General features: G+C 43.2%; 2 protein-coding genes and 1 non-coding gene across 4 annotated transcripts; 2 read left to right on the forward strand and 1 right to left on the reverse strand.

Moving 5' to 3' along the window:
- Nucleotides 1–89: 89 nt before the first annotated feature.
- dnajc22 (DnaJ (Hsp40) homolog, subfamily C, member 22) lies at nucleotides 90–4,978 on the reverse strand. 2 transcript variants are annotated; one of them, XM_061774462.1, is made up of 4 exons: nucleotides 4,878–4,978; nucleotides 3,215–3,823; nucleotides 2,825–3,117; nucleotides 90–1,074 (listed from the first exon to the last, which is right to left on the reverse strand). In XM_061774462.1, exons 2-4 carry the CDS (start codon nucleotides 3,762–3,764, stop codon nucleotides 898–900), a joined length of 1,020 nt encoding a protein of 339 aa, XP_061630446.1. In that variant the 5' UTR covers nucleotides 3,765–3,823; nucleotides 4,878–4,978; the 3' UTR covers nucleotides 90–897. The 2 variants fall into 2 exon arrangements, with proteins under 2 accessions (XP_061630446.1, XP_061630438.1); XM_061774454.1 differs by lacking the exon at nucleotides 4,878–4,978 and having other exon boundaries at nucleotides 3,215–4,848.
- A 522-nt stretch (nucleotides 4,979–5,500) lies between these two features.
- On the forward strand, nucleotides 5,501–5,571 carry trnag-gcc (transfer RNA glycine (anticodon GCC)). Its single transcript has one exon. It is a non-coding gene; the product is annotated as a tRNA-Gly (tRNA).
- Nucleotides 5,572–5,997: 426 nt separating this feature from the next.
- On the forward strand, nucleotides 5,998–23,061 carry lmbr1l (limb development membrane protein 1-like). Its single transcript, XM_061774473.1, has 17 exons — nucleotides 5,998–6,283; nucleotides 13,606–13,690; nucleotides 15,967–16,000; nucleotides 16,346–16,485; nucleotides 16,753–16,856; nucleotides 16,945–17,068; nucleotides 17,160–17,228; nucleotides 17,310–17,374; nucleotides 18,571–18,643; nucleotides 18,740–18,829; nucleotides 18,908–18,984; nucleotides 19,071–19,148; nucleotides 19,227–19,300; nucleotides 19,435–19,525; nucleotides 20,689–20,755; nucleotides 20,919–21,080; nucleotides 21,634–23,061. Exons 1-17 carry the CDS (start codon nucleotides 6,221–6,223, stop codon nucleotides 21,717–21,719), a joined length of 1,482 nt encoding a protein of 493 aa, XP_061630457.1. The 5' UTR covers nucleotides 5,998–6,220; the 3' UTR covers nucleotides 21,720–23,061.
- Nucleotides 23,062–23,174: the final 113 nt, after the last annotated feature.

The following is a 23,174-nucleotide window of genomic DNA, read 5'->3' on the forward strand; positions in this document are numbered from 1 at the left end:
TTGTCGAATGCATCGATTCACATAATATGTGGGTGCATATCGATTAATAGGCCTACTTTGAGCAAGACAAACATTCTCGGAGAGTCCGGTTATTTTACTGGTGATTGTCTTTTGATGTGTTTTTGTGGCTTTATTCAACTAGTATTACTACGTAATTAAACTATACAGTTTAACATTCATCCAAGCATTAAAAATGCAAGGCGTTGCACGTGTAACAATAAATGTCAAACAAAACAGACAAGGTATTTTACAGTAGTACAGTGCAGTATGCAGCATTGCGAATTGGTGAAATCAAACAGTTTTAGGGAGGATACGAATAAAGTGCCACAAGAGGGCAGCAAACTACTGTTTTCTCAGTAGACCGACTGTACCATTAACTCGTGCTTGTAAATCAATACAGTACTTTGTGGGCCGTGCTACGAAGTCCAGTGTAAACGACAAATTTATCTACAGGACAAATAGCTCACTATTTGTCAAATGTCTGGATCTGGAATCTCTAAATAAAGCTGTTTAAATTGATTGAATTGTGTTCCCGATGACAGCTCAACTCAGCCAAGAGTTCAAACAGACAGAAATGTGATGTTGCTTGACAAGTAAAATGATGTAAGGTAAGAATGGCAAGTTGACTCGTTTTTTTCCACTCGTAATGATTATGACTGATTGGGGACTCTAAATTGCCCGTAGGTGTGAATGTGAGTGCGAATGGTTGTTTGTTTCTATGTGCCCTGGCGACCGGTTCAGGGTTTACCCCGGCTCCCGCCCGAAGGTAGCTAGGATAGGCTCCAGCAGCCTAGGATAAGCGGTAAAAGAACATGGATGGATGGATGGATGATGATGACAGTGGGATTGAGTTACGCTTCTCTGTGCCATTTTACTGAGGTGACTCCCACTCAGGAATTATCTGAACCGGCGGGGCCTGTGCCGCCGTAGAAGAACGTCATACGCCTCATGAATCTTAACAAACGTCGCCTCAGCATTCTTGCTGGGGTTGTGGTCGGGGTGCCATGTCTTGGCAAGCTCCCTATAGCCACGAGTTATCTCTTCAAAAGAGGCCTCTGCTCCCAGTGACAAAACCTGGAACACACATACAGCATGTGATAATAAAGTGCACAGTATGCATAAAAATGGGCCAAATTACAGTACATCAGCAATATTTGAACTACTTATTGGGCAAGGAACCATAATTGTTAACGAAGTGGGTATTCAAAATGTACACCATATGCCTCACTATGAGATGATGAAACCACAGGATTTTTCCAGGCAAATCAACTGGCAAAAACTAAAAATAAATAAACATTTAGAATTAAATGAAATTTTGGTGCGGCACGGTGGTGCGGCACTGGTTAGAGCGTCAGCCTCCCAGTTCTGAGGACCAGGGTTCAATCCCCGACCCTGCCTGTGTGGAGTTCGCATGTTCTCCCCGTGCCTGCGCGTGTTTTCTCCGGGCACTCCGGTTTCCTCCCACATCCCAAAAACATGCATGAATTGGAGAATCTAAATTGCCCGTAGGTGTGAATGTGAGTGCAAATGGTTGTTTCTATGTGCCCTGCGATTGGCTGGCAACCAGTTCAGGGTGTACCCCGCCTCCTGCCCGATGATAGCTGGGATAGGCTCCAGCACCCTAGTGAGGAGAAGCGGCTCAGAAAATGGATGGATAGAACTATATTGATGTTCAAGATGTGTTTTTAAAATCTGTTTTGGTTTAATTACACAGTGATTAAATTGTCTTTATGTTAAGAATGTTAAAATGTTGCCTGTACAGTTAATAATGGTCTTGTGACGGCCACAGATTGAGCCTGACCTGAAGTGATTTTTTTCTTTTTTTTTCCCTTTGGGAAACATTTTTAGGAAGTTAGAACAACAAGGAAGACAGCCAATGTCATGGAGCAGTGTGCGCTAGACAGTGTTTCCATTGTTTAATAACAAAAGACTACACAGAAAACCAACAATGTGCTCCGATACAGTAGTGCCTTGAGATATGAGTGGCCCATCTTATGAGTTTTTGGAGATACGAGCCATCGTTCAGCCAGTTTTTTGCTTCGACTTGTGAGCATAAATTTGACATACGAGCACTGTATGGTGGCAGTGAAGTCAACTCACTCCACATTTATTGCCACTCCCAGTTGAAGTTTTTTTTTTTACTGTCTAACTAATCAGAAAACAAAGAGAATTGCAAGTTGTATGTTTCAAACAACCACATAGCTTTACTTTGGATTTGTCAGTTTGGCTTAATGCCAACAAATAATGCAAAACTCAATAGACGGGCTAACAAATTGCATCTGTACCGTAACGGATATTTGAAAAAAACGGCGGAGAACCCATATATCTAAAATATAGCAATATAACAAAACTCACACGCATAAATTATTCATCCTTTGTGAAGAACAATTAATAATACTTCAGCTTACTGAAGAGTTTTGACTAGCATACTTGTCCCAAGGTGGCCAAGACATGCACACAAGAAGGAGCAGCACAATGTCCATTAAATTGAAGCAAAACAATGTGGCAAAGAAGGTTAGTTATTCACAATCTATTTATGTTAATACTGTATATATATATATATATATATATATATATATATATATATATATAATGTTTTTTGTTTTTTACAATAAAGTGTTATTTTTCTAATTAAAACAGACATTCCATTTTTGGGGAGGAGGGGGGGGGGGACTGGATCAGATTAATGGCATTTCCGTTCATTTCAATAAGCAAAGATGATATGAGATGCAAGTGTTTTGAGTTAAGAGCTCATGGAACATGTTCAACTCTGTATCTAAAGGCACCACTGTGTAACCTTTACAAAAGCAATGCAATTACTTGCCTTCAGCGCCTCTTTTTCCTGCTCAGTATAGTCTTTGAGGAGTATTTCCAGCATTTTCTTCCAGGCCTCTTCATAATAGCCTTCTCCAGTCAAGGCACACAAGAAGCGATAGGGCATTAACAGAATGTACTCCAGCGCACTTCTGAGCCAAGGGAGGAACCAAAAAAAATCCAGCAGTGCTGCCACACAGTCAGACAGGTAATACAATGTGGTGGTGGTATTATGGAAAACACAATATGCCAATGGAGCAGAGAAAGCCAGCCAAGCGAGACTCAATCTGAAAAGCCGTGGACCTAAAAGTGCAAAACAGATTGATCAGCAACAATATGTTCTACTAATGATTCAGGTAGACAGATTTGACTTGAGGAGTGTGAACCATTTTGTTCCTACCAAGTTCCTGTGGGCTGCCTGTCGCCTGAGGTTTCTTGTACTTGCGATGCTGTGTGGCAATGACACTGGCTGCCAGGCTAATTGGCAGAGGGGATAAAGTGCTGCCGTAGAATATGGGGGAAGTTATGAGACTAGCTGTGAGCGTTTTTTGGAGATCAGAGGTCTGCTGGCCAACAGTGGACACCAGATGCACCCCTGCACCCACACATAAAGGAAGAACAAGCAAGTAGAAAAAACTAAGGGAGCTCAGTCCAATCAGTGCCACAGTGCCAAAGTAGATCCCAACACACATCTGGCCAGCGAATCTAACTGGGTTTACTGGTGGAGGGGGGATGGTGGAGGGTCTTCTCCTCTCCTTTTCTGCATCTTGATTGGCTTCACCCACATATGTTGGAATACGTACAAGCTCTCTGATCCAGCCTATGCCGAAACCTCCCAGGGTTATCATCCATAAAAGTGCATGACTGTCTCTCCCTAAATATAAATGGTGAACACCAAAAAGGCCACCCACTGCCCACAGGGCATAAGCTACCATGACACTTTTGACCATCTTGTGACCGCTGTGATCACCGCCAGTGCAACTGAGAGTTAGACATACTCAATTAGTACCTGTGGGGAGGAGACACTCAAGTTTAGTCTCATTTTATAGTCTAAACCATATGAATGTGATGAAAACAGTCTTTTTTTATTGCAACAATATAGCTGGGTGTTTTCTCAGCAGCGTTGTATTAGTATGTGTGTTAAAATGTATTCTGTGTAACATTTACTATATCTTTTACTACTAAAACAATCGTATCTCAAATCATCCTTCCCCTTTGAAATGAATGGAAATAGCATTAGTCTGCTCCAGCCCCCCAAAAAACATTGTGAAGTTTATAATAACATAAAGAACTTTTATAATTAAATACAATAGAGAGAATTAAACAGTTTTTGCCACATTTTTCCTTCATTTTAAAACACATTGTGCTGCTCCTTCTGGTGTGCGCACCTCGGCCACCTGAGGGCAGTATATACAGAGAAACACACAGAGAAGAGTTTCACAGCAGGCTCGGTTAGCTACAGTAATAATAATTTTTCACAAAGGATAAAGAATACATGTCTGTGAGACTTCTTGTATTGTCTGTCTACATGTTGCTCCACCTTTTGTTTTCAAATATCAGTCGCTTAAAGGGTTACAACACTATGAGACTAATGCTATTCCTTAGCCCGTGTGTGGCATTTTTCATTGTTTGTTAGCGTTAGGCTAAACCGACTATCGTAAGGCAAAGCGATGCGGTTGTTTTAAATACATAAGTGTTTCATGTTTAGTTTGCCAGTAAATTTAAACTGAGAGTGGCATTGAATAGCTTGAAGACTCTTTTCTGAAGAACTGTATCAGCCAAACTGCTGTTTGGTGTGAAGTGAGTTGAGTTGAGTTCACTGCCATCATACAGTGATTGTATCTCAAATTTTTCTTTGCAAGTCAAAGCAAAAAAAAAAAATGACGACTGATACAGTATCTTGAAAAACTCGGGTCATTCGTATTTCAAGGCACCACTGTACATTAAAAAAAAAAAAAAAAAACAGCAGCAAGACATACCATATCACCATAGTTTTTAACTAATGTTAGTCAAATGTTTTTTAATATACTTGCCAATCAGCTTTTTTTTAAAATTTTACTTACTGAGTCCAAATCTTGAAGTCCTTGAGATGATCAATCCTTTTCAGTCCGGCTACCATTGAAGTTGCTGCATGTTGTTACAACAGATTGGACTTTGGATCATGACAATGAAACTGGTGTTGAGAGCTCAGCACGTGATACACATCAACATTTAGGGCACGTGATCAGCCCAATAGACACGAAACTTACTCCCAGGCTATTTTACTGAACGTTATAGCGTTCATAAATGCAGAATTAGGTGTAACGTGTTATAAAAGTAATTCAATTCCAGTTAGTTTTTGCTGTATAGCATAAATGAATATAATATGTATTAATATAATAATTCATTCATTCATTTTCGGTGCCGCTTATCCTCACTAGGGTCGCAGGTGTACTGGAGCCTATCCCAACTATCCTTAATTAACCAACTATGCATGTTTTTGGGGTGTGGGAGGAAACTGGCGTACCTGGAGAAAACCCACACAAGGATGGGGAGAACATGCAAACTCCACACAGGGGAGGCCAGATTTGAACCCGGGTCCTCAGAACTGTGAGGCAGATATGCTAACCAGTCGTACACTGTGCCGCCTCTTAGTCGTTAAAATCTCACAGTAAAATGCACTGGTACAGTAGCAGTTTCAAAACGAGCATTGGTGGTTCAGTGGTAGAATTCTCGCCTGCCACGCGGGAGGCCCGGGTTCGATTCCCGGCCAATGCAAGGTTTACTTTTTTCGATAGCCGTGGACCAATGGTTAAGATCATTGCCTGGCAGCGTGGGCGACGTAGGTTTGAGACCCGACCAGACCATCTGCCAACACCTCCCAGACACTGATACCCTGAACTGCTGCCCCCTGCTTCAGTGTGTTCCACTAACAAGTGCGTCTGTTCACTGTGATGGGTAAAATGCAAAGACCAAATTTCGTGTTCATGCATGAATGTTCATGACAATAAAGATGATTCTTCTTCTTGTTAAATTATAGTCATTAATTTATTTTAAATACTATTTTACTTGCTAAATGTGTTGTTGTTGAAGCGTGTGATCGCAAATGAAGGGGCGCTCCTCATAAAATGCCGCCCAGGGCTCCGCATTGGCTCGGGCGGGCCCTGGTGTGAAGTCAACGCACGTCCGCATCTTTTGTAACGAAGTGGAGTTGCATGATGATGATTGACAGCTACCTGAGTATTAGCCCCGCCCCCGGGTTTTAAGTGAGCAGAGTAGCAGCGTGCTAGTAGTAGCACACTGAGCCGCGGCTGCTACACATTCCGACCGCGGCGTTCCTGACAAGATGCCCCGTCTTTTAACTTTTTGACAACGCCAGCTTCAGGGCTTCTGAACCCGACATTTTGTTTTGTTATGGTGTCGGAGGATGGAAACGGACGACGTGTCGGTTAGGGAGCAACTTTTCCACAACCGTGTCCGGGAGACCATCGTAAGTGCTGTGTTCACGGAACTTTCCATGATAAGGACAACAAACAAACAAACAAACAAAAAATGCGTTATCGCACATGAAGCTGCTTCACTTTAAGCCATTCAGAATCGCTTGCGTGGCCCTTTTAAGCTTTCACTTTAACCGATGTTTGAAATGTGAGTGCTAAGTGAATTCGACCGGGCGCCTTATCGTGTGTGTGTGTGTGTGTGTGTGTGTGTGTGTGTGTGTGTGTGTGTGCGCGCGCGCGCGCGCGCGTGCGTGCGTGCGTGTGTGTGTGTGTGCGCGCGGATGCAGCTGGTTTGATAGGAAATGGAGTGGCTCCGTGTCCCCATCGTCTCTTGCTTTTGACACCACTTCTGCTCTTTTCCTGTTTGTCCTTACTTGTGTCATGTGCTGATAAATATGAGCCACACTTCCAGCAGGGCACACAGATGACCCTTAAGTCCGAAAAGGTACTACGAGATACCATGTTGTCAACACAGTACTACAGCAGTTATTCCCAACCACTTTCACTTCTAATAGGAGAAAGAAAAAATGATGCCTCGAGTTTAATTTGTTCTAAACTCTCATCTTTCCCCACTGAAATGAATGCAAATTAATTGAATCTGTTCAAAAACAATTTTTTTAAAACATGTTTTTAATATGAAATATTGTACTTCACAGTATTGTACTGTATAAAAAGACAATAGTCTGCTCCCCACATAATGTGCACACTCAGAAAATGCAAACACAAAGTACAACTGTATGTAGTGTATTGTCCTTCCTTGTTCTTCTTTTGTGGAGTCTATTGGCAAACCAGTTTAATGGCGTATTACTGCCCACAACTGCCATTTTCCTTCGCCTGCAAGGAAACCAATGTGAATTGATGGTGGCTGGATGTTGTGAAGTGTGCTGTCGCCATCGAGCAGACGAGCGGTAGGGGTCTCAAGTGGACTTGTTTCTCAAATTTAGCTCGTAACTCAAGACAAAATATTGCTCAAGTGACTGCTCGTATATTGAGAAACGTGTAAGCCATTGGAGTCTTACGTCATAGCACCAATGTATTTATCTTTGTTCATCTACCTGTGCCAGCAATATATATTGACGGCCAGAACAATTCCACTAGATGGCAGAAGGTACAATTAACCCGTTGCCATTCATAACAAAAGATGAAGTTGTTGTAATAAGAATAAGTTATGGTTATGGAGTACAGTATATCAGCAATGTGTTCAACTATACAGGCCCAGTGAGAGCCACTGAAGAAAATATGTGCCTTGGCTCAATAAAGTTAGAGGAAAAACTGCAGAACTATACATGTAAAATTGTATTCATTGATTAAAGTATTATTAGTTTTATACCGTTTTGAGTCCTCTCTGTGTCAAGGACTACTGTTTATAAATCAAATTAATAGCTTAAGTATGCGACAACCACCCGAAGAAAAATTATACCTGTATGTGAAGAGCAGATACTATGCTAGTGGGTCACAAAAGGAGTGCGTCTTAAAAAGAGAATGACCCACATCTTGGCGGACCCCAAAGTAATAAATGTGCCAGTGTTCTATAATGACGACACTCAAGTGAGGACTTCTAGTTTAATTGCAATATAATTGTTTGCTGCTTTGACTGATTTTTATAAGTGGAAAAAGTATCTTGTTTCCTTGTAATTTTTCAAATAGTCAAAGCATAGTTTGACACATTTGGAGATATATGATATCTAATTCAAGGTTGTACATTACTTGGCTTCTTAACACAAGCAACCGTAGTGATGTTAATAGTTCTTGTGGTCACAGCAGTTTCCATTTATTAGACATTAATTATAATACAGTTCATTAATCATTATGCGCCTTTTGATGTAGATAGTGTCTACTCTCAAGTGAATTTGTCATTGCAATATGACGTTATAGCACAGTGAAATAATTTGCGCTAATTACCACCAGTTCCAGTTACACACAATAATAGTAGCACTTTATTCCAGGAAGTGAATGTCCATTTTTACCCTTGTTATGAATAGATTAAATTCATTTAGACATAGTTGGCTCTGTTTCCTCTCAGCGACAAGTTCTGAAGCTGAACCTGCCAGCTGGCTGGCCTTTCCATGTAGAGTTTGCATATTTCCCACATTCCTGACTGAGATTCTCTCCTGTATTTTGCCTTCCTCCCTCACGCTTTTCACGTGTAATTGTAATGCGTTACCTTCTTCTCAAACATTAACACAAACTAAAGCCAACACCAAGCAAGGATAATTTGCTGACTGGCTGTATGGCTGACTTGATTGTAAAAACTTTGCTTAAAGTGCAACATGGGCTAACCACTCAGTAAAACGTGTGCTTTTGTAGAAGTCAGTGTCATACCCAAGCCTACCTAGTCCAATCACGCTTGAGTACACCTTGGATGGCTCACACTGGTTAAAAAAACCAAAACAAATCTGTACTTTAGGTGTCAAGCATGACCAAGCATGGTTTGCATTGCCTATCGTGAGTGTACCACTAAATGGGGGTTTCCTGGCCTCAGTTTGCCACCACATATTTAATGGAAAACAAGTGACAAAAACACAGAAACAACACACGACCAAGAACTCTACTTCCTCGTGAGAGGTACTCAATGTACCAAAGAGAATGTTAGTAGTAATTTGTTGAAGTAGATTCCGGAGCCGCCCACACCCTGTACCTGGAGAGAGAGATCAAGAAGGATGTCTGATGGGGGGGGGGGGGAATCACAATAAGATCTGGGAGCTCACGTGCTGTTCGTGACACGCAAAAGGAGATTTGGTGACGCAGACTTTAAACTATGATTGGGAAATTAAAAGAACCCGTTCCCAGTAATTCTATTACTAGAAGTTTTTTTTGGTTTGTTTTTGTTTCCTCGCCTGACAATTCTGCTTATCGATTCCTCTTGCGTTGATTGACTGCATCGCTCGCAAGAAATGTTACAGTGGACCCTTGCATACTCGTGGTTTGGCACCTGCAGATTAACCTAGTCGCAGATTTGTTGTTGTTGTTTTGTTGTTGTTTTTTTTAGGGTGAGCCAATCCCCAAAACATTTATTGACAGTTTATTCCCGCTTATTTGAGAATTTTTGGTGTTCGCTCGGTGGATCTAAACAATAATGTATGTTTCCATCCATCCATTTTCTACCACTTCTCCGAGGTCGGGTCACAGGGGCAGTAGTTTTAGCAGCCAAGACGTCCCTCTCCCCAGCCACTTCCTCCAGCTCTTCTGAGGGGATCCCGAGGTGTTCCCAGGCCAGCTGAGAGACGTAGTCTCTCCACCGTGTCCTGGGTCGTCCCCGGGTTCTCCTCCCGGTGGGACTTGCCCGGAACACCTCACCAGGGAGGCATCCGGGAGACATTCTAAAAAGATGCCCCAGCCACCTCATCTGGCTCCTCTTGATGTGGAGGAGCAGCGGCTCTACTCTGACATCCTCCCGGATGACCGAGCTTCTCACCCTATCTCTAAGGGAGAGCCCAGACACCCTGCGGAGGAAACTCATTTCGGCCACTTGTACCCGGGATCTTGTTCTTTCTTGACCTACAGCTTGTGACCATAGGTGAGCGTAGGAATGTAGATCGACCGGTAAATCGAGAGCATCGCCTTACGGCTTAGCTCCTCCTTTACCACAACGGACCGATACAAAGTCTGCATCACTGCAGACGCTGCACTGATCCGCCTGTCGATCTCCCATTCCATTCTTCCCTCACTCATGAACAAGACCCCAAGATACTCTAACTCCCCCACTTGGGGCATGACCTCATCCCCGACCTGGAGAGGGCATGCCACCCTTTTCCGACTGAGGACCATGGTCTCAGATTTGGAGGTGCTGATTCTCAGCCCAGCCGCTTCACACTCGGCTGTGAACCGCTCCAGTGAGAATTGGAGTTCACTGCTTGATGAAGTGAACAGAACCACATCTGCAAAAAGCAGAGATGCAATTCTGAGGCCACCAAACCGGGCCCCCTCTACGCCATAAAAGGTATGAACAGAATCGATGACAAAGGGCAGCCTTGGCCGAGTCCGACTTACTGCCGGCCATGTGGACCAAGCTCTGACACCAGTCGTACAGGGACCGAACAGTCCGTATCGGGGGGGTTCGGTACCCCATACTCCCAAAGCACTCCCCGAGGGACACGGTCGAACACAGTCTCCATGTCCACAAAACACATGTAAACTGGTTGGGCGAACTCCCATGCACCCTTGAGGACCCTGCCGAGGGTGTAGAGCAGGTCCACTGTTCCACGGCCAGGACGAAAACCGCACTGCTCCTCCTGAATCTGAGATTCGACTTGCCGGCGGACCCTCCTGCACAGCACCCCTGAAAAGACCTTACCGGGGAGGCTGAGGAGTCTGATTGCCCCTGTTGTTGGAACAGTGACCACCAAAGCTGCATTCCGCTTGGCCAGCCGGTACCCATCAGCTGCCACAGGCCAAAAAGGCCCGATAGGACTCCTTCTTCAGTTTGACTGCATCCCTCACCATTGGTGTCCACCAACGGGTTCGGGGATTGCCGACACGACAGGCATCGACTACATTACGGCCACAGCTCCGGTCGGCCGCCTCGGCAATAGAGGCGCGGAACATGGTCCACTAGGACTCAATGGCCCCTGCCTCCCCCGGGACGTGGGTAAAGTTCTGTTGGAGGCGGGAGTTGGAACTCCTTCTGACAGGGGATTCTGACAAACAACAACAACAGTCAGGACCACCCCCCCACCTGAAGGCAAAGGGAGGCTACCCTCTCGTCCACCGAGGTGAACCCCAATGTACAGGCGCCAAGTCGGGGGGGGCAATAAGTACCCACACCTGCTTGGCGCCTCTCACTGTGGGCAACTCCAGAGTGTAAGAGAGTTCAACCCCTCTCGAGAGGACTGGGTACCAGAGCCCAAGCTGTGTGTGGCGGCGAGCCCAACTATATCTAGTCGGAACCTCTCGACCTCACACACCAGCTCGGGCTCATTCCCTGCCAGAGGTGTGACATTCCACGTAGAGCCAGCTTCTGTAGCCGGGGATCAGATCGCCAAGGTCCCTGCCTTCGGCCACCGCCCAGCTCACACTGCACCCGACCCCTATGGCCCCTCCCACAGGTGGTGAGCACATGGGAACGGGGGACCCACGTTACCCTTTCGCCCCATGGGTGGCCCGGCCATGAGGCGCTCTCCTTCAAGCCCCACCTCCAGGCCTGGCTCCAAAGTGGGGCCCCGGTGACCCGTGTCAAGGGAAAACGTCGTCCTGAATAGTTTGTCATCATAGGGGTTTTTGGAGCTGTGCTTTGTCTGGTCCCACACCTTGGACGTGTTTGCCATGGGTGACCCTGCCAGGGGCATAAAGCCCCAGATAACTTGGCTCCTAGGATCATTAGGACACACAAACCCCTCCACCACGATAAGGTGACAGCTCAAGGAGGGGCCTGTATGTTACACTACATTTAAAATTTAGTACACTATGTACAATCCTTGAAACCTGGTTATTTTGAATGATGTTTTGCCTCTGAATATTTTTATTGGCGGCACTGTGGACGACTGGTTAGCACATCTGCCTCACAGTTCAAATCCCGGCCCCGCCTGTGTGGAGTTTGCATGTTTGCGGGATATAAAATGTTGACCGTATCGCACAGCACTATGCAGAATCATCATATCATATAATGATATCTACTGTATAATGATGACATCATTTGTATTACTTCATTTTCTCCCCCAATGAGAATCAATAAGGAATCAGATTGATAATGGAATTGGACTCGGTGGATTCTTGTAAATTCCCATCCTACTTTAAACTACACAAAGCAAAGAATGTTTTCCTGTTCCTGTCCACCACACATTTCACAGATGTCATCTCCTTTGTGTTCATTTGTCTCTGTTCTAAAGTGGGTCACCGTCATGCCCCTCAAATCAAAGGAGGGGTCCAGCCCCCGCAACAATCTTTCACTGTATGTAAACAGTCATACGTTGGAACATTTTACATAAACTGTCTCCATAATTAGTTTAGATGTGGCCAATGTTTTCGCTTTATAGTGTGATAGTTTCCTACAGAAACATCAGAGCTCTGCAAAACGTTTACTCTTGAGTGTGTTCCACTGACGCTATTATGCTACACCAGAAATGTTTTACCCCAGTAATGATATTTGGCCGTTTCTTGAGATAATCCTGTTGCTTTTGTTTTATTTCTTTAAATGTTGTGACTTGTCAAAATGGCTTAATTTTTCTACCACCTGTGATAAGAATTTATAAATCTGTTATGTTTTGAAATCAGGACATGGAAAGCAACAATAGCTACAGTACTGAATTTACCTTAGTCGGAGACTAATTTCTTGCTGTTTAAAGCTACCCAATTCGATTTTTTCATTAGTCTAATGAAATGCTATCTCCCTACTACTTGTATTTTGTTTTTACCAAAAGAACAGTTTTGTTTTGTGCTGTGAATGGCCATTGTTAAGACTACAGACATTTAATCATGGAAAGTACTGTTGTAGCTGTTGTGTGATACTTTATCTGTCCTACCAAGTGTTGTCAATCATGCCATATATGTGGGAACTTGGTGTTCAGTTTAACGGGATGCCTACATACAGTATGCTGCAGCCACACAGACTGTTTTCCACAGTCTTGATTAGGATGCATTTCTAAACTTGATATTAGGCTTGTTTGCTGTAATGAGGTCACTTCTTTGTCATTCAGTGAGATCGAAACCGGTGAGAGACAAATTTGGAAATCCAGTTGAGTGTGTTTAAACACTGTTCAGGTGATTGTAGGTTTTCAGTTCTCCCTTAGGCACCTAACCAAATTAGAGGCCTTCTTAAAGATGTGCAGAAGTTTTTCTTAAGGCCTGTTTCTTAAACCAACACAAGTGTATTCCTCATTCTGCGGGGGTTCAATGATGCGATTCATCAGCCCCACAGAGCATGAACGATAGATTTGACCTACATATTTGACAGTCTTATGTCAAACAGCCTATCATTACTTGGTATATTAACCCTCGTTTCACTCTTAAGCTCTCTTGTACAATACTGTCACCCGTTTTGAGGTCGTATCTTATAATGAGGTGATAATCCTCTGGCTCCATCTGTCTGTCCAAGCCTTTGCGGACATACTCGGTCTACCGCTGTTTTGTTTTTAGTGTAGTCCACGTTTGTGTTTTAAAATGTACAAAACAAAATTGTCTAGACTAATAAATGTGCGTCTGTCTTTTTGTTCCTCTGGATTCTGTTGACATCGGTGTCATATATCCGTTACCTGAATAAGGCTTGGAGTCAGCAAAAATGTGTCGTTTATGAAAGTACAGTACAGGGCATTTTGTATACTTTATTCCCTTTCTGTAGTGGCTGTTCCTCAAATGTCATGTCTTTCTGTGTCTTGGGCAGATCTGTGTACTCCTGTTTACGTGCCTCTACGTAATGTCCTACCTCATACTTGCACGGTTCAAGAAGACTGCAGAGTTTGTCACTGGTAAGTGAAACCTTCTTTAAATTTTGGCATTATGCGGAGATGATGCACAGCCTTTCTTTAACCATTCCTGATCATTTGGACACATTAGGAGTCTTTGCTCGCTGATTGACAGGGAGTATGTTATAAAACCCTCAAACTATGTGTCTACATTGGGGTTAGACCAGTCTGCAAAGCACCCATCTTTGGGGGGGGGAGGGGAGCCAATGCTGTTTGCAATTCGCTTCTCTCCCCAACAATAGGGTATACATTTGCAGCCAAGGAAAACTAATTGTATTTTAGATTAAAAAAAAATCTCCGAAACAATGTTATCCCTCATTCCTGACTTTCCACTGTTCCCTTTCACACAGCCACCATTCCCCTCTGAAGCAGGGAAGTTTGTGGGTTGCCTTCTGCCCCCTGTTTCGTGTTGGTCCCGTTGACACAGTCCATCGACACAGGGAAAAGCTGTTTTGATAGGCACTTTGAAAGTCGATGTACAAATTCAAAAGTATGACACACACGCAAGAGTAGAATTGTTAGTTAGACAGGAAAGTTGGGGTGAGTTTTTGCACAGAATCCAAAGGCTGTACTTTTCAAGCGAGCACAGGTGTTCTTCACTATCTTCGATACAAGGTTTAGTCTATTTGCTGTGTTGAAAGAAGATGGAGTCTCATTTTCAGCACAATAGATTAGAACATTCATCAGGCACAGAAAATGTCATAAAACCCAGCCATGCACGTTATTCCTTATGCACAGTACTATACAGTTCTAAATTATTATCTATAGGACTTTGCAATGTTTGCTTGAATATAAATGTAACCCATGTGTGCATATTGCCATGGCTGAGCGTGTGGATAGAACACTGACAGTCCAGAAGGTGTGTTTGGTGTCATGCAACTCTGTCTCCAGGCAGTACCCATGTGGATCAAGACAAGGAAAGGGTGGTGAAGAATGTCGTTCCAAGATAAACACCAAGTTGAACTTCAGACGTGTAGCTTCAGGCTCCTTTTACATTGACGAAAGCATCTTGACATTTTTTTCCAACGAGCTAATCACAAAGTTGAAGGCTTTTGTCCAGCATTTGTTAGTGTTTCAGCATCATGATAGTCAGAGATGATCGTTAGCAGTGTTGTATTGGGTTCTGTGAAGTCATGTCTAGCCCTGTTTTTAGTTTGGTGGATTTCTACTTCTTGTTTTAGTTCATTTGTCAGTGGTTTGTTAGGAATATTAGCCAGTATTGACTGAGTAGCTTTTTGTAAACAAATAACTGAGCTTCTGTCGCTGTATTTGAATTTAGTTTGATACGAGAACGAGCTAAGTAGAGCCATACACTTTTTCGTTACTTTCGCACGCTAGCTCATAAGCTTGTCACTTGTGATCAAAACATAGTGTTGTGTTTTGACATTTTACATTTCATCTAACATTTCAAAAAGAGATCGGCAACATTTCAATTCCACACGTGTGAGGTATAATGGTTTCAATTGCTGTTTTGGATTTGACTTGGATGTGCACTAAGTTTGCGTGTTTGTTTTTGTTGTGGAAGTGCAAAAATCCTGTTTCCATTTTCTTTGGGTTTACGGGGCAGGCGGTTACATAACCAATTCAATAACTTTCCTTCACTGAAAGCAGATGTAGGATGTCCAACAGGCTAGGTCTCTATGCTCTGCTGTGGACTTAATTATGTGTTGTGGATATGTGCCTGCACACAAACCCATACAGAGCAGTGTAGCCCTGCAGCTAAATACCAAATGAGCAATGCTATGCTCTGGCTTTGTTTGTGAGAGTTAAGGAGTCAATAACTTCTTTTTTGCTCCCCAGACATATGTATATCGCTTGTTCATACGGTACAATTTTGAATCTCTATTCTTTCATGGGGTTCAAATATGGAGAATTCTCTGTATGTAAGGGCATGAAGTGTTTTGCTGTTTTTTTTTTGTTTTGTTTTTTTAATAATAACTTTTACTGGAGACTCCAAACATACTTGGACAGAATGTTCCAAAAAACCCTCCCTCACGCCCCGCTTGGAGGCCAGTGACAACTTTTGCTTTTTTTCCCATTACTCTTTGGACCGCCGCTACGCTAACTTAACTACTAATAACTATAACCTCATACATCCGCTATGTATACAGGAGGTTGGAGTTCACACACCTTCAGAGTTTTGCATTTGTCATGTCAATAAAGACTCGGACGTTATTTCCATTTTTAAAGATGCATTCAAAATGATCTCTTTAAACTGAGAAACAGGATTTTGTTTAGAATATTAAATTAATGAAAGGTGTTGCTGTCCCTTCTTTCAGATGATATTGAGGATGCAACTGTCAACAAAATTGCGTGAGTGAAAAACTTGTAACGATTAACTGACTCGGGGCAATCTGTTGATTGGTGTCCGTGTGAGAGAGATGCATGCTGTAAGTTTATTGTCTGGTCGAGTGTGTTGTTGTGTGTGTGTGTGTGTGTGTGTGTGTGTGTCTGTTGATTGTGATAGGAACAGTCTAGTATTCATTTGCCCTTTGTCCCTACACGCTGGCACTGTCATCTTGCCTATGTGGTCCATCTTAGTTAGACTTTCACCTATGCTGCTCTGCCAGACCTGTCTAAAATAAAAATAAAAAAAACCACGACTTTAGCAGAGTAATACTTTTTTTGTCTAACAATCCTACTCATCTCCTCCCCCAGGCTGTGGTTGTGTACATTCACACTGTCAGTTGCAGTTTGTGCGGTGCTACTTCTCCCCATCTCTATTCTGTCTAATGAGGTGCTGCTCACCTTCCCACAGAGCTACTACATGCAATGGCTCAATGGATCTCTTATCCATGGTAATTTTGATATTCAGATCCTTATATTCCAAAGCATCAGAAACTGCAATGAACTAAACAATTTAAGGGAATACCTAAAGGCCAAAAGTGAAGCGTGTCTCCCGTTGTTTTGATATACTGTGCACTGTACTGTACCTTAAAAAGTTGATCTTCGTTTCTAGTAGACATGAGTAGTTTCAACAAATAGAAAAAGTATGCCTCTCAGTGGTGTACTGTGGAACTGCAAGGAAACCTAATGCTCAAACGTTTCACCGCCTCTTTTGTCAGGGTTGTGGAACTTGGTGTTCCTTTTCTCTAATTTGTCCCTGGTCTTCCTCATGCCATTTGCCTACTTCTTCACTGAGTCCGAGGGATTTGTCGGGTCCAAAAAGGTAATAGAGCATCTCTGAATAAACAGTGCATATTGAACCTGACGGCACCTGTACTTAACTTGCTAACAGACAAATGTCATGTGTGAAGGGAGTGATGGCACGAGTATATGAAGCAGTCGTCCTGTTGTTGCTGCTAGCTCTCCTGGTTTTGGGCATTGTGTGGGTTGCATCAGCCCTTCTCCACGACAACATGGCCAGGAAGAGCCTCTATGGTGAGTCACCTGTGTAATCATGTACTGTACCTATTTGGTCCGTGACAACTTTTTACATGAACGTCTGCCCAACTGTACTTGTGAATTGCAGACCTGTGGGAGTATTACCTCCCCTACTTGTACTCTGGCATCTCTCTTTTTGGAGTACTGCTGCTCCTGTGTAGGTCTCACTCACATTCTGGTTTCACCTTTATTGTTGATGTATTTGATCACATAGCCTGTGTGTTTTTGCTATCCTCAGTGTGCACACCTTTTGGGCTGTCTCGAATGTTCAATGTAACAGGCAGTCTGCTGGTTAAACCTCGGGTGAGTGAAAAGGCCATACATGCATACATACATACATAAAGCCATACTTGATAAGAGTTTAGTGAAAAACTATTCTCAAATTCTTAGATTTTTACATAGTTTCCCCACTTTTAATGTTTAAGATCAGCAAACAAATGTAAATGACAGACAAATCTAACTCAAATGAACTTAAAATGCGGTTTTTAAATGGTGATTTCATTTATTAAAGAAAAGAAAAATATGAAGTGAACTTTGAACTCTGCCACGGAAGCCATTTTTGCCCAGTCCCTTCCTTATTGTTGTGTCCTGAACACTGACCTTGACTGAAGCAAGGGAGGCCTGCAGTTCATTAGAAGTTGTCCCAAGTTCCTCTGTGGCCTCCCGGATGAGTCGTTTTTGTTCTGTTGGGGTAATCATTGTAGGCCGGCCTCTCCTGGGAAGGTTCACCACTGATAATTGCTCTGCGTATGATTGACTGGAATCCTAAAGCTTTAGAAATGGCTTTTGTAAGCCTTTCCAGACTGACAGATGTCAATTACTTTATTTCTTGACTGTTCTGGAATTTCTTTGGATCGTCTCATTTTGTTGCAGCTTTTTGAGATCTTCTGTCGGACTTGATTTTTGTCGGGACAGATTCTTGATTGAACAGGTCTGGAGCTAATCAGACTTCAGTGTGATCACTCAAAATTAACCAAAAATTGTGATTAACCACATTGAATTCATAATTTAACAAGGGGGGTAATTACTTTTTCACACAGGGCCAGGTAACTTTAAATAGTTGTTGTTTTTTTCCCTTTAACGAAATCAGCATTTTAAGTTCCCTTGGGTTCCGTTTATCTATTTACATTTGTTTCATGATCTTAAACATTTAAGTGGAGAAACTATGCAAAAAAAGATAAGAATTGAAAGGGGGCCAATACTTTTTAACAGCATTGTATTCATACTACATTTCACTACATATTGGTTTTGAATATGCTGTGACATCTGGATTACACGCCCCGCCTCTATTTATCTTAAAACAAAAACTGAAGAAGAATTACAACGGAACAATATTGTACCACTCTTTGAGTCCCACCCTTGTTGGTTTAATGTGTGAACTTGCTGAAAATGTAAACCGGTCGCCAGGGTCAGTGAGCACAAATGTCACGGTGAATCTTGCCGTGCACAGTTGAGCCTTGAAAATCTACTTAGCGACTGATTTGTCTGATCTCCCTCAGCTGTTCGAAGATGTCGACGATGCCCTCAGCTGCACCACATTTGAGGAGGACTCGCTCTCCAGGAAACTGAAGTGTGAGTAGCACCCTCAAAATGTTGGCTTTAAAATGAAAGAAAAATTATTTAAAAAAAAAAAATAATAATAATAATAATAAATAAATACATTTCAAGGTGGCAGTCCTCAATCGTGCTGGGTCAAGCTGAACATTGAGGCGATGAAGAAAGAGCACCAAGCAGTCCGAACAAAGCGTTTAGCCTTGGGTGTGTTTGACCTTTCCACCAGCGGTTTTTAATGTACAGTCATTGTTTTCTTGAATGGGTTTCTTTCTGTCCATACAGAGACGTGGAGGAAAGCTTCGCCATGGCAGAGAAACTTGGGTTATCCACTGGCTATGCTTGCGCTCCTCGCCCTCACAGTAAATATTTATGTTCTCCCAGGCTCTTAAGCCATTTATTCAGGCAGCTAATAGGACCCTGTGTAATATTTTTTTGGTCTCTTCAGGTGTTGTGTGTCCTGATGGTCTGTTTTAATGTGCTGGAGTTGCTCTTTGATGAGACTGCCATGCCCAGAGGAATGGAAGTAAGGATTGAGTGCCAGATTTAGTTTTGCAGCAAGTGGTGCATGTCTACTGATGATGGCTGTTCTTTGTGCATTCAGGATCCTCACCTTGGGATGGCCTCCTTCTCCATGTTTGGCTCACTGGGTGCAGCAGTTCAAGTAGTCCTTATACTGTATCCTTTAATACAATGGCATTATGATTATGCAGTATCTTGTGTAACCTGCGGACTGTTTTATGTTTTGTGATGCCGTATTTGTACGTGCTCGAAAAACTCAAGAATTTCTGTGTTGTCCTTAATAAAGACAGCTATCTAATGGTGTCATCAGTAGTTGGATTCTATAGTTCACCTCTCTTCACCGGCTTGGTGCCTCGTGCGCAGGATACCAACCTCACACAGGTGCCAAACTTTTTTTTTTTTTTTTTTTTTTTTTCCCACCGTATATTTACATGCATGTTCACTATCATTGTCTATATTCAATGAACACCTTAAACAGTCTACATGCGCAGATGCCCAAAATGCATGTGCTACTACACTCAAGTGACTAAATTGGGGCCCACTTGGGTTCGCATCATCCGGCGCGATTGTGATGTTCAGTTAGTTAGTTAGCTAGCTAGCTCTCCCTACACCTGGCAAATTCCCTTTGGGTCGTCTGCTGGCGTGGCTGCTTTTAGAGCGCTTTGCTGTCCACCGTGAGTGTGCACGTCATGCAGAGAGAAGCAACGAAAGGGGATTGCTTTTAGAACGTTCGACTTGACAGCCAGTGTGCGGACTGTGGCTTCACGCTAACGTCGCCGTCTCAGAGCACCTCATTGTCCCCGCGAAGACGTGTTGAGATATATTACAGCTACCTTTTGATTTGATTTTATTTTTTTAGCTTTCTGTTTCATGAGGCGCGTAAGGCCACAATTGCGGTTTCTGTCATTTTTACGGGACCAGTTGGTTTTCTGTCAGGGTTTTCCTTCCCTTACAATCGGTTACAGCACATGGTATTCCCAGGGGATACTAACGAGGCCCGACCCTGCTTAGCTTCCGAGATCAGGCGTTGTCAGGGTACTATGGCCGTAAGCCGGCTTTAAGCGACTATATTTTCGCGGTTCAAACATCTGTAGACAAAGTAGCATATATTTTTCCATGTCGTAGTAGTAGTAGTAGTAGATTGACAGTTGAGTAAGCGTGGTTTCAGTGGACAAACACTATACTTTAATGGTCTGTGCTTTCGTTTTGATTGACTGGCCTGTGGGCGTTTATCTGGTGTGTTGGGGTGCACGCACACGTGCGTACGTCATCAATCGCCATATATCAATGAAGTAGGCCCCACACTGATGCAGTAAATGTGATCTATTTGTTTATGCTGGTCTCATTGACAGATATCAGATTCATATCTGTTTTTTCTCCATGTGTGGAAAAGGCTCGGAAGCAAACAATCAGAATAGTCCTTTAAATCCCATTACATGTCTTGATGCCAATCCTAGTATGCCGCACAAAGAGCCCATGTGTATTGTGTAACCAAATAAAAAAACACTTTTTGTTGCTCAGCTGTATTTTTCTGTGCCCTTCAGATGATTGCCAATTGTGTTTCCCTTCTTATCCTGAGCTCAGCGCTTCCGGTCTTTTCACGTACACTTGGTAAGGATGTAAAGAAACGCGCGCGCACACAAGAATAGTCAGACATTTTGCACTTGTAGTTTTGATAATGGCCACGAGAGGGCGTTTGTAGCGTTTGCTGTGAAAACCCAAACCTGACAATTTGGTTCATGAAGGTTTGCTTTTTTTTTCTCGCCTGTCTTAGGGATCACCCGCTTCGATCTGCTGGGAGACTTTGGCCGCTATAACTGGCTTGGGAACTTTTATGCTGTGTTCCTGTACAACATGCTGTTTGCTGGCCTCACCTCCGCCTCTCTGATCAAGACAGTCACGTGGGCAGTGCAGAGGGAACTCATCCACGCATTTGGTTTGTAGTCTTTTTTTTGTTGTGGTTTTCGAATTTGAAAATGAAAGTCCATCCGCATGGCGTGAGCAGTTTGAGCTGAAATCGACTGCACTTGGATAGCTGTCAGCGTTTCCCAGCATCGGCCCCATTTCCCCGTGGGCTGGCCGCCGCTTTTCCTCAGATAGAAAGAATACAATTCTTACAGGAAAGTGTAAAAGGACAGCAGGAGAGTCAGATTCCCTTGGGGGACCTTCAGGCCCACTGCCCTAGACCCCTCACAGCACACACACACACCCATTAGCCCTCCACCCAACACAAACAAGCCTGCAAAGCAAGCAAGCATGCATGTGCGCCCACACACACACACACACACACACACACAGTCCCCCTTCCTTACAGTTCAGATAGCATCTCTGCGCTAAGGCCACCTCACTTACTCTTTTCCATTGCCTCCCAGCTCACTTTTGTTCCATGATTAATTAACTCTGGTTTCACCTAAACCACTATTTTCCCTGTTTTTTAGCACTCCACCCTACAATTGTGCACAATATGATTATATTCTCTTCCTTTGCAGGGCTCCACCGACTACCCTTAACTGTCTCGCGCTCCACTGTCCCGTTCAGACTCCTGCTGGCAAGTGGACTGTCCAAAATCCAGTGACTTAAACCTTTTGAACTTGTTTTTGTTTCTTAAAAAAATAAGATCGAGCCAAAATGCGCACCCTTCAGATTGTGCAGCATAGTCCCATCTTCACTGGCTGGCGACATCGATTGTACAGAGCGAAGCGACGAGGGTGATGACTGCACTTGACTGCGTGCAGTTGGGGGGGGGCTTTGCTCAAAGATGTTCGCTGACCCAAAATGTGAAAGTGTGTTCATATGAGCCAAAAAATGGCTCGAACCTGAGATGCGGTTATGGCTCAAAGAGGGCGAATGTGAATCAAAGCCATATTACATGGGCAGTGAAGCCCCCAATAGAGGAGACAAAATGATGGCTTCTGAAACGTGCGAGTCAACAAAGCTATTTTGAAGTGTTATGCTGGAGCTGTGAGATAATTTCCTCTTTGGCTACAGGTTGATTAAGTGCTCGGTCTCTCGCGTTTTCTCTGTGACTTCTCCAGACTTTCCTCTTGTAGGATGTTCCGCTATTCTAAGTGTAAATCTGACTTCCATGCGGTGCAGCCCGGACTGCTGCACAGTCGGTCGGCGACGGGGAAGTTGCACGGAGAAAATGGGATGACGGGCTACCGTGTTCAGTCTGTGAGGAATAAGACTTTAATAAGTCTAAGCTTCTTAACAATTTATCTTTAGACTTTTTACTTTTTTTTTTTTAAATGAGCAAGTTTACAAAGTCACTACCTGACTTACAAACGTGCACAAAAGGAAAGCTTTCCACTGTGTCTTATGCATTGATGGCCAAGGGAAAGTCTCTGTGGGGAACCAAGCAACCAAACTGTGAATTATTCCACTGTTTTGTGGGAAAGTGCAATACAGTATGTTAAAGCACACAAATTTTTATCAGTGATTCTTAAAAAAAAAAAAAAAAAAAAAGTGTTAATCTCAGCTGCCTCTCCTTGGTGTGAATGGGTTTAGTGTGCTTAGTTGTTTCTCTGTTGTATTAGCAGGTTATTAGACGTCGGTGTGGCCAGCAGGGAGCAGTGTATCTCAAGTTCAACCTTTTCTGCCCTTCTTATTTGTTGACTGTACAGTGTATTTTATGCACAGATCACTCGTAGGGTTCTCCTTTTACCCCCCCCCCCCCCCCCCCCCCCAAAGCAGGAATACAATGTTTGCTTTTTTTTTTTATATATCCAAGGGCATTGGAGAAGCGACACATCACAGGCATTTATCACCTTTGTTAAATTGTTGACTGTGCTACAGCTGGGATACAGAATCTTTAGAGTTCTTCTCAAAGATTGCCAAATGGTGCTCATTGTTTACTTTGAAACAATTTTGTCATTTTAAGAGCAAAAACCAATAAAATTGTCTTGTTTTTAAAGATGGTTTTGGGTGCCTCCCTCTTTGAATTTTATACACTGTAACAAAAGCATCAAGCTGATCAGTGGAGAATACTTGTGACCTGAACACCCACCCCCACCATTTTTTTTTTTTTTTT

Source organism: Phyllopteryx taeniolatus, chromosome 1 (genome assembly GCF_024500385.1).
Source record: "Phyllopteryx taeniolatus isolate TA_2022b chromosome 1, UOR_Ptae_1.2, whole genome shotgun sequence".
In the NCBI taxonomy this organism is placed as follows: Eukaryota; Metazoa; Chordata; class Actinopteri; order Syngnathiformes; family Syngnathidae; genus Phyllopteryx; species Phyllopteryx taeniolatus.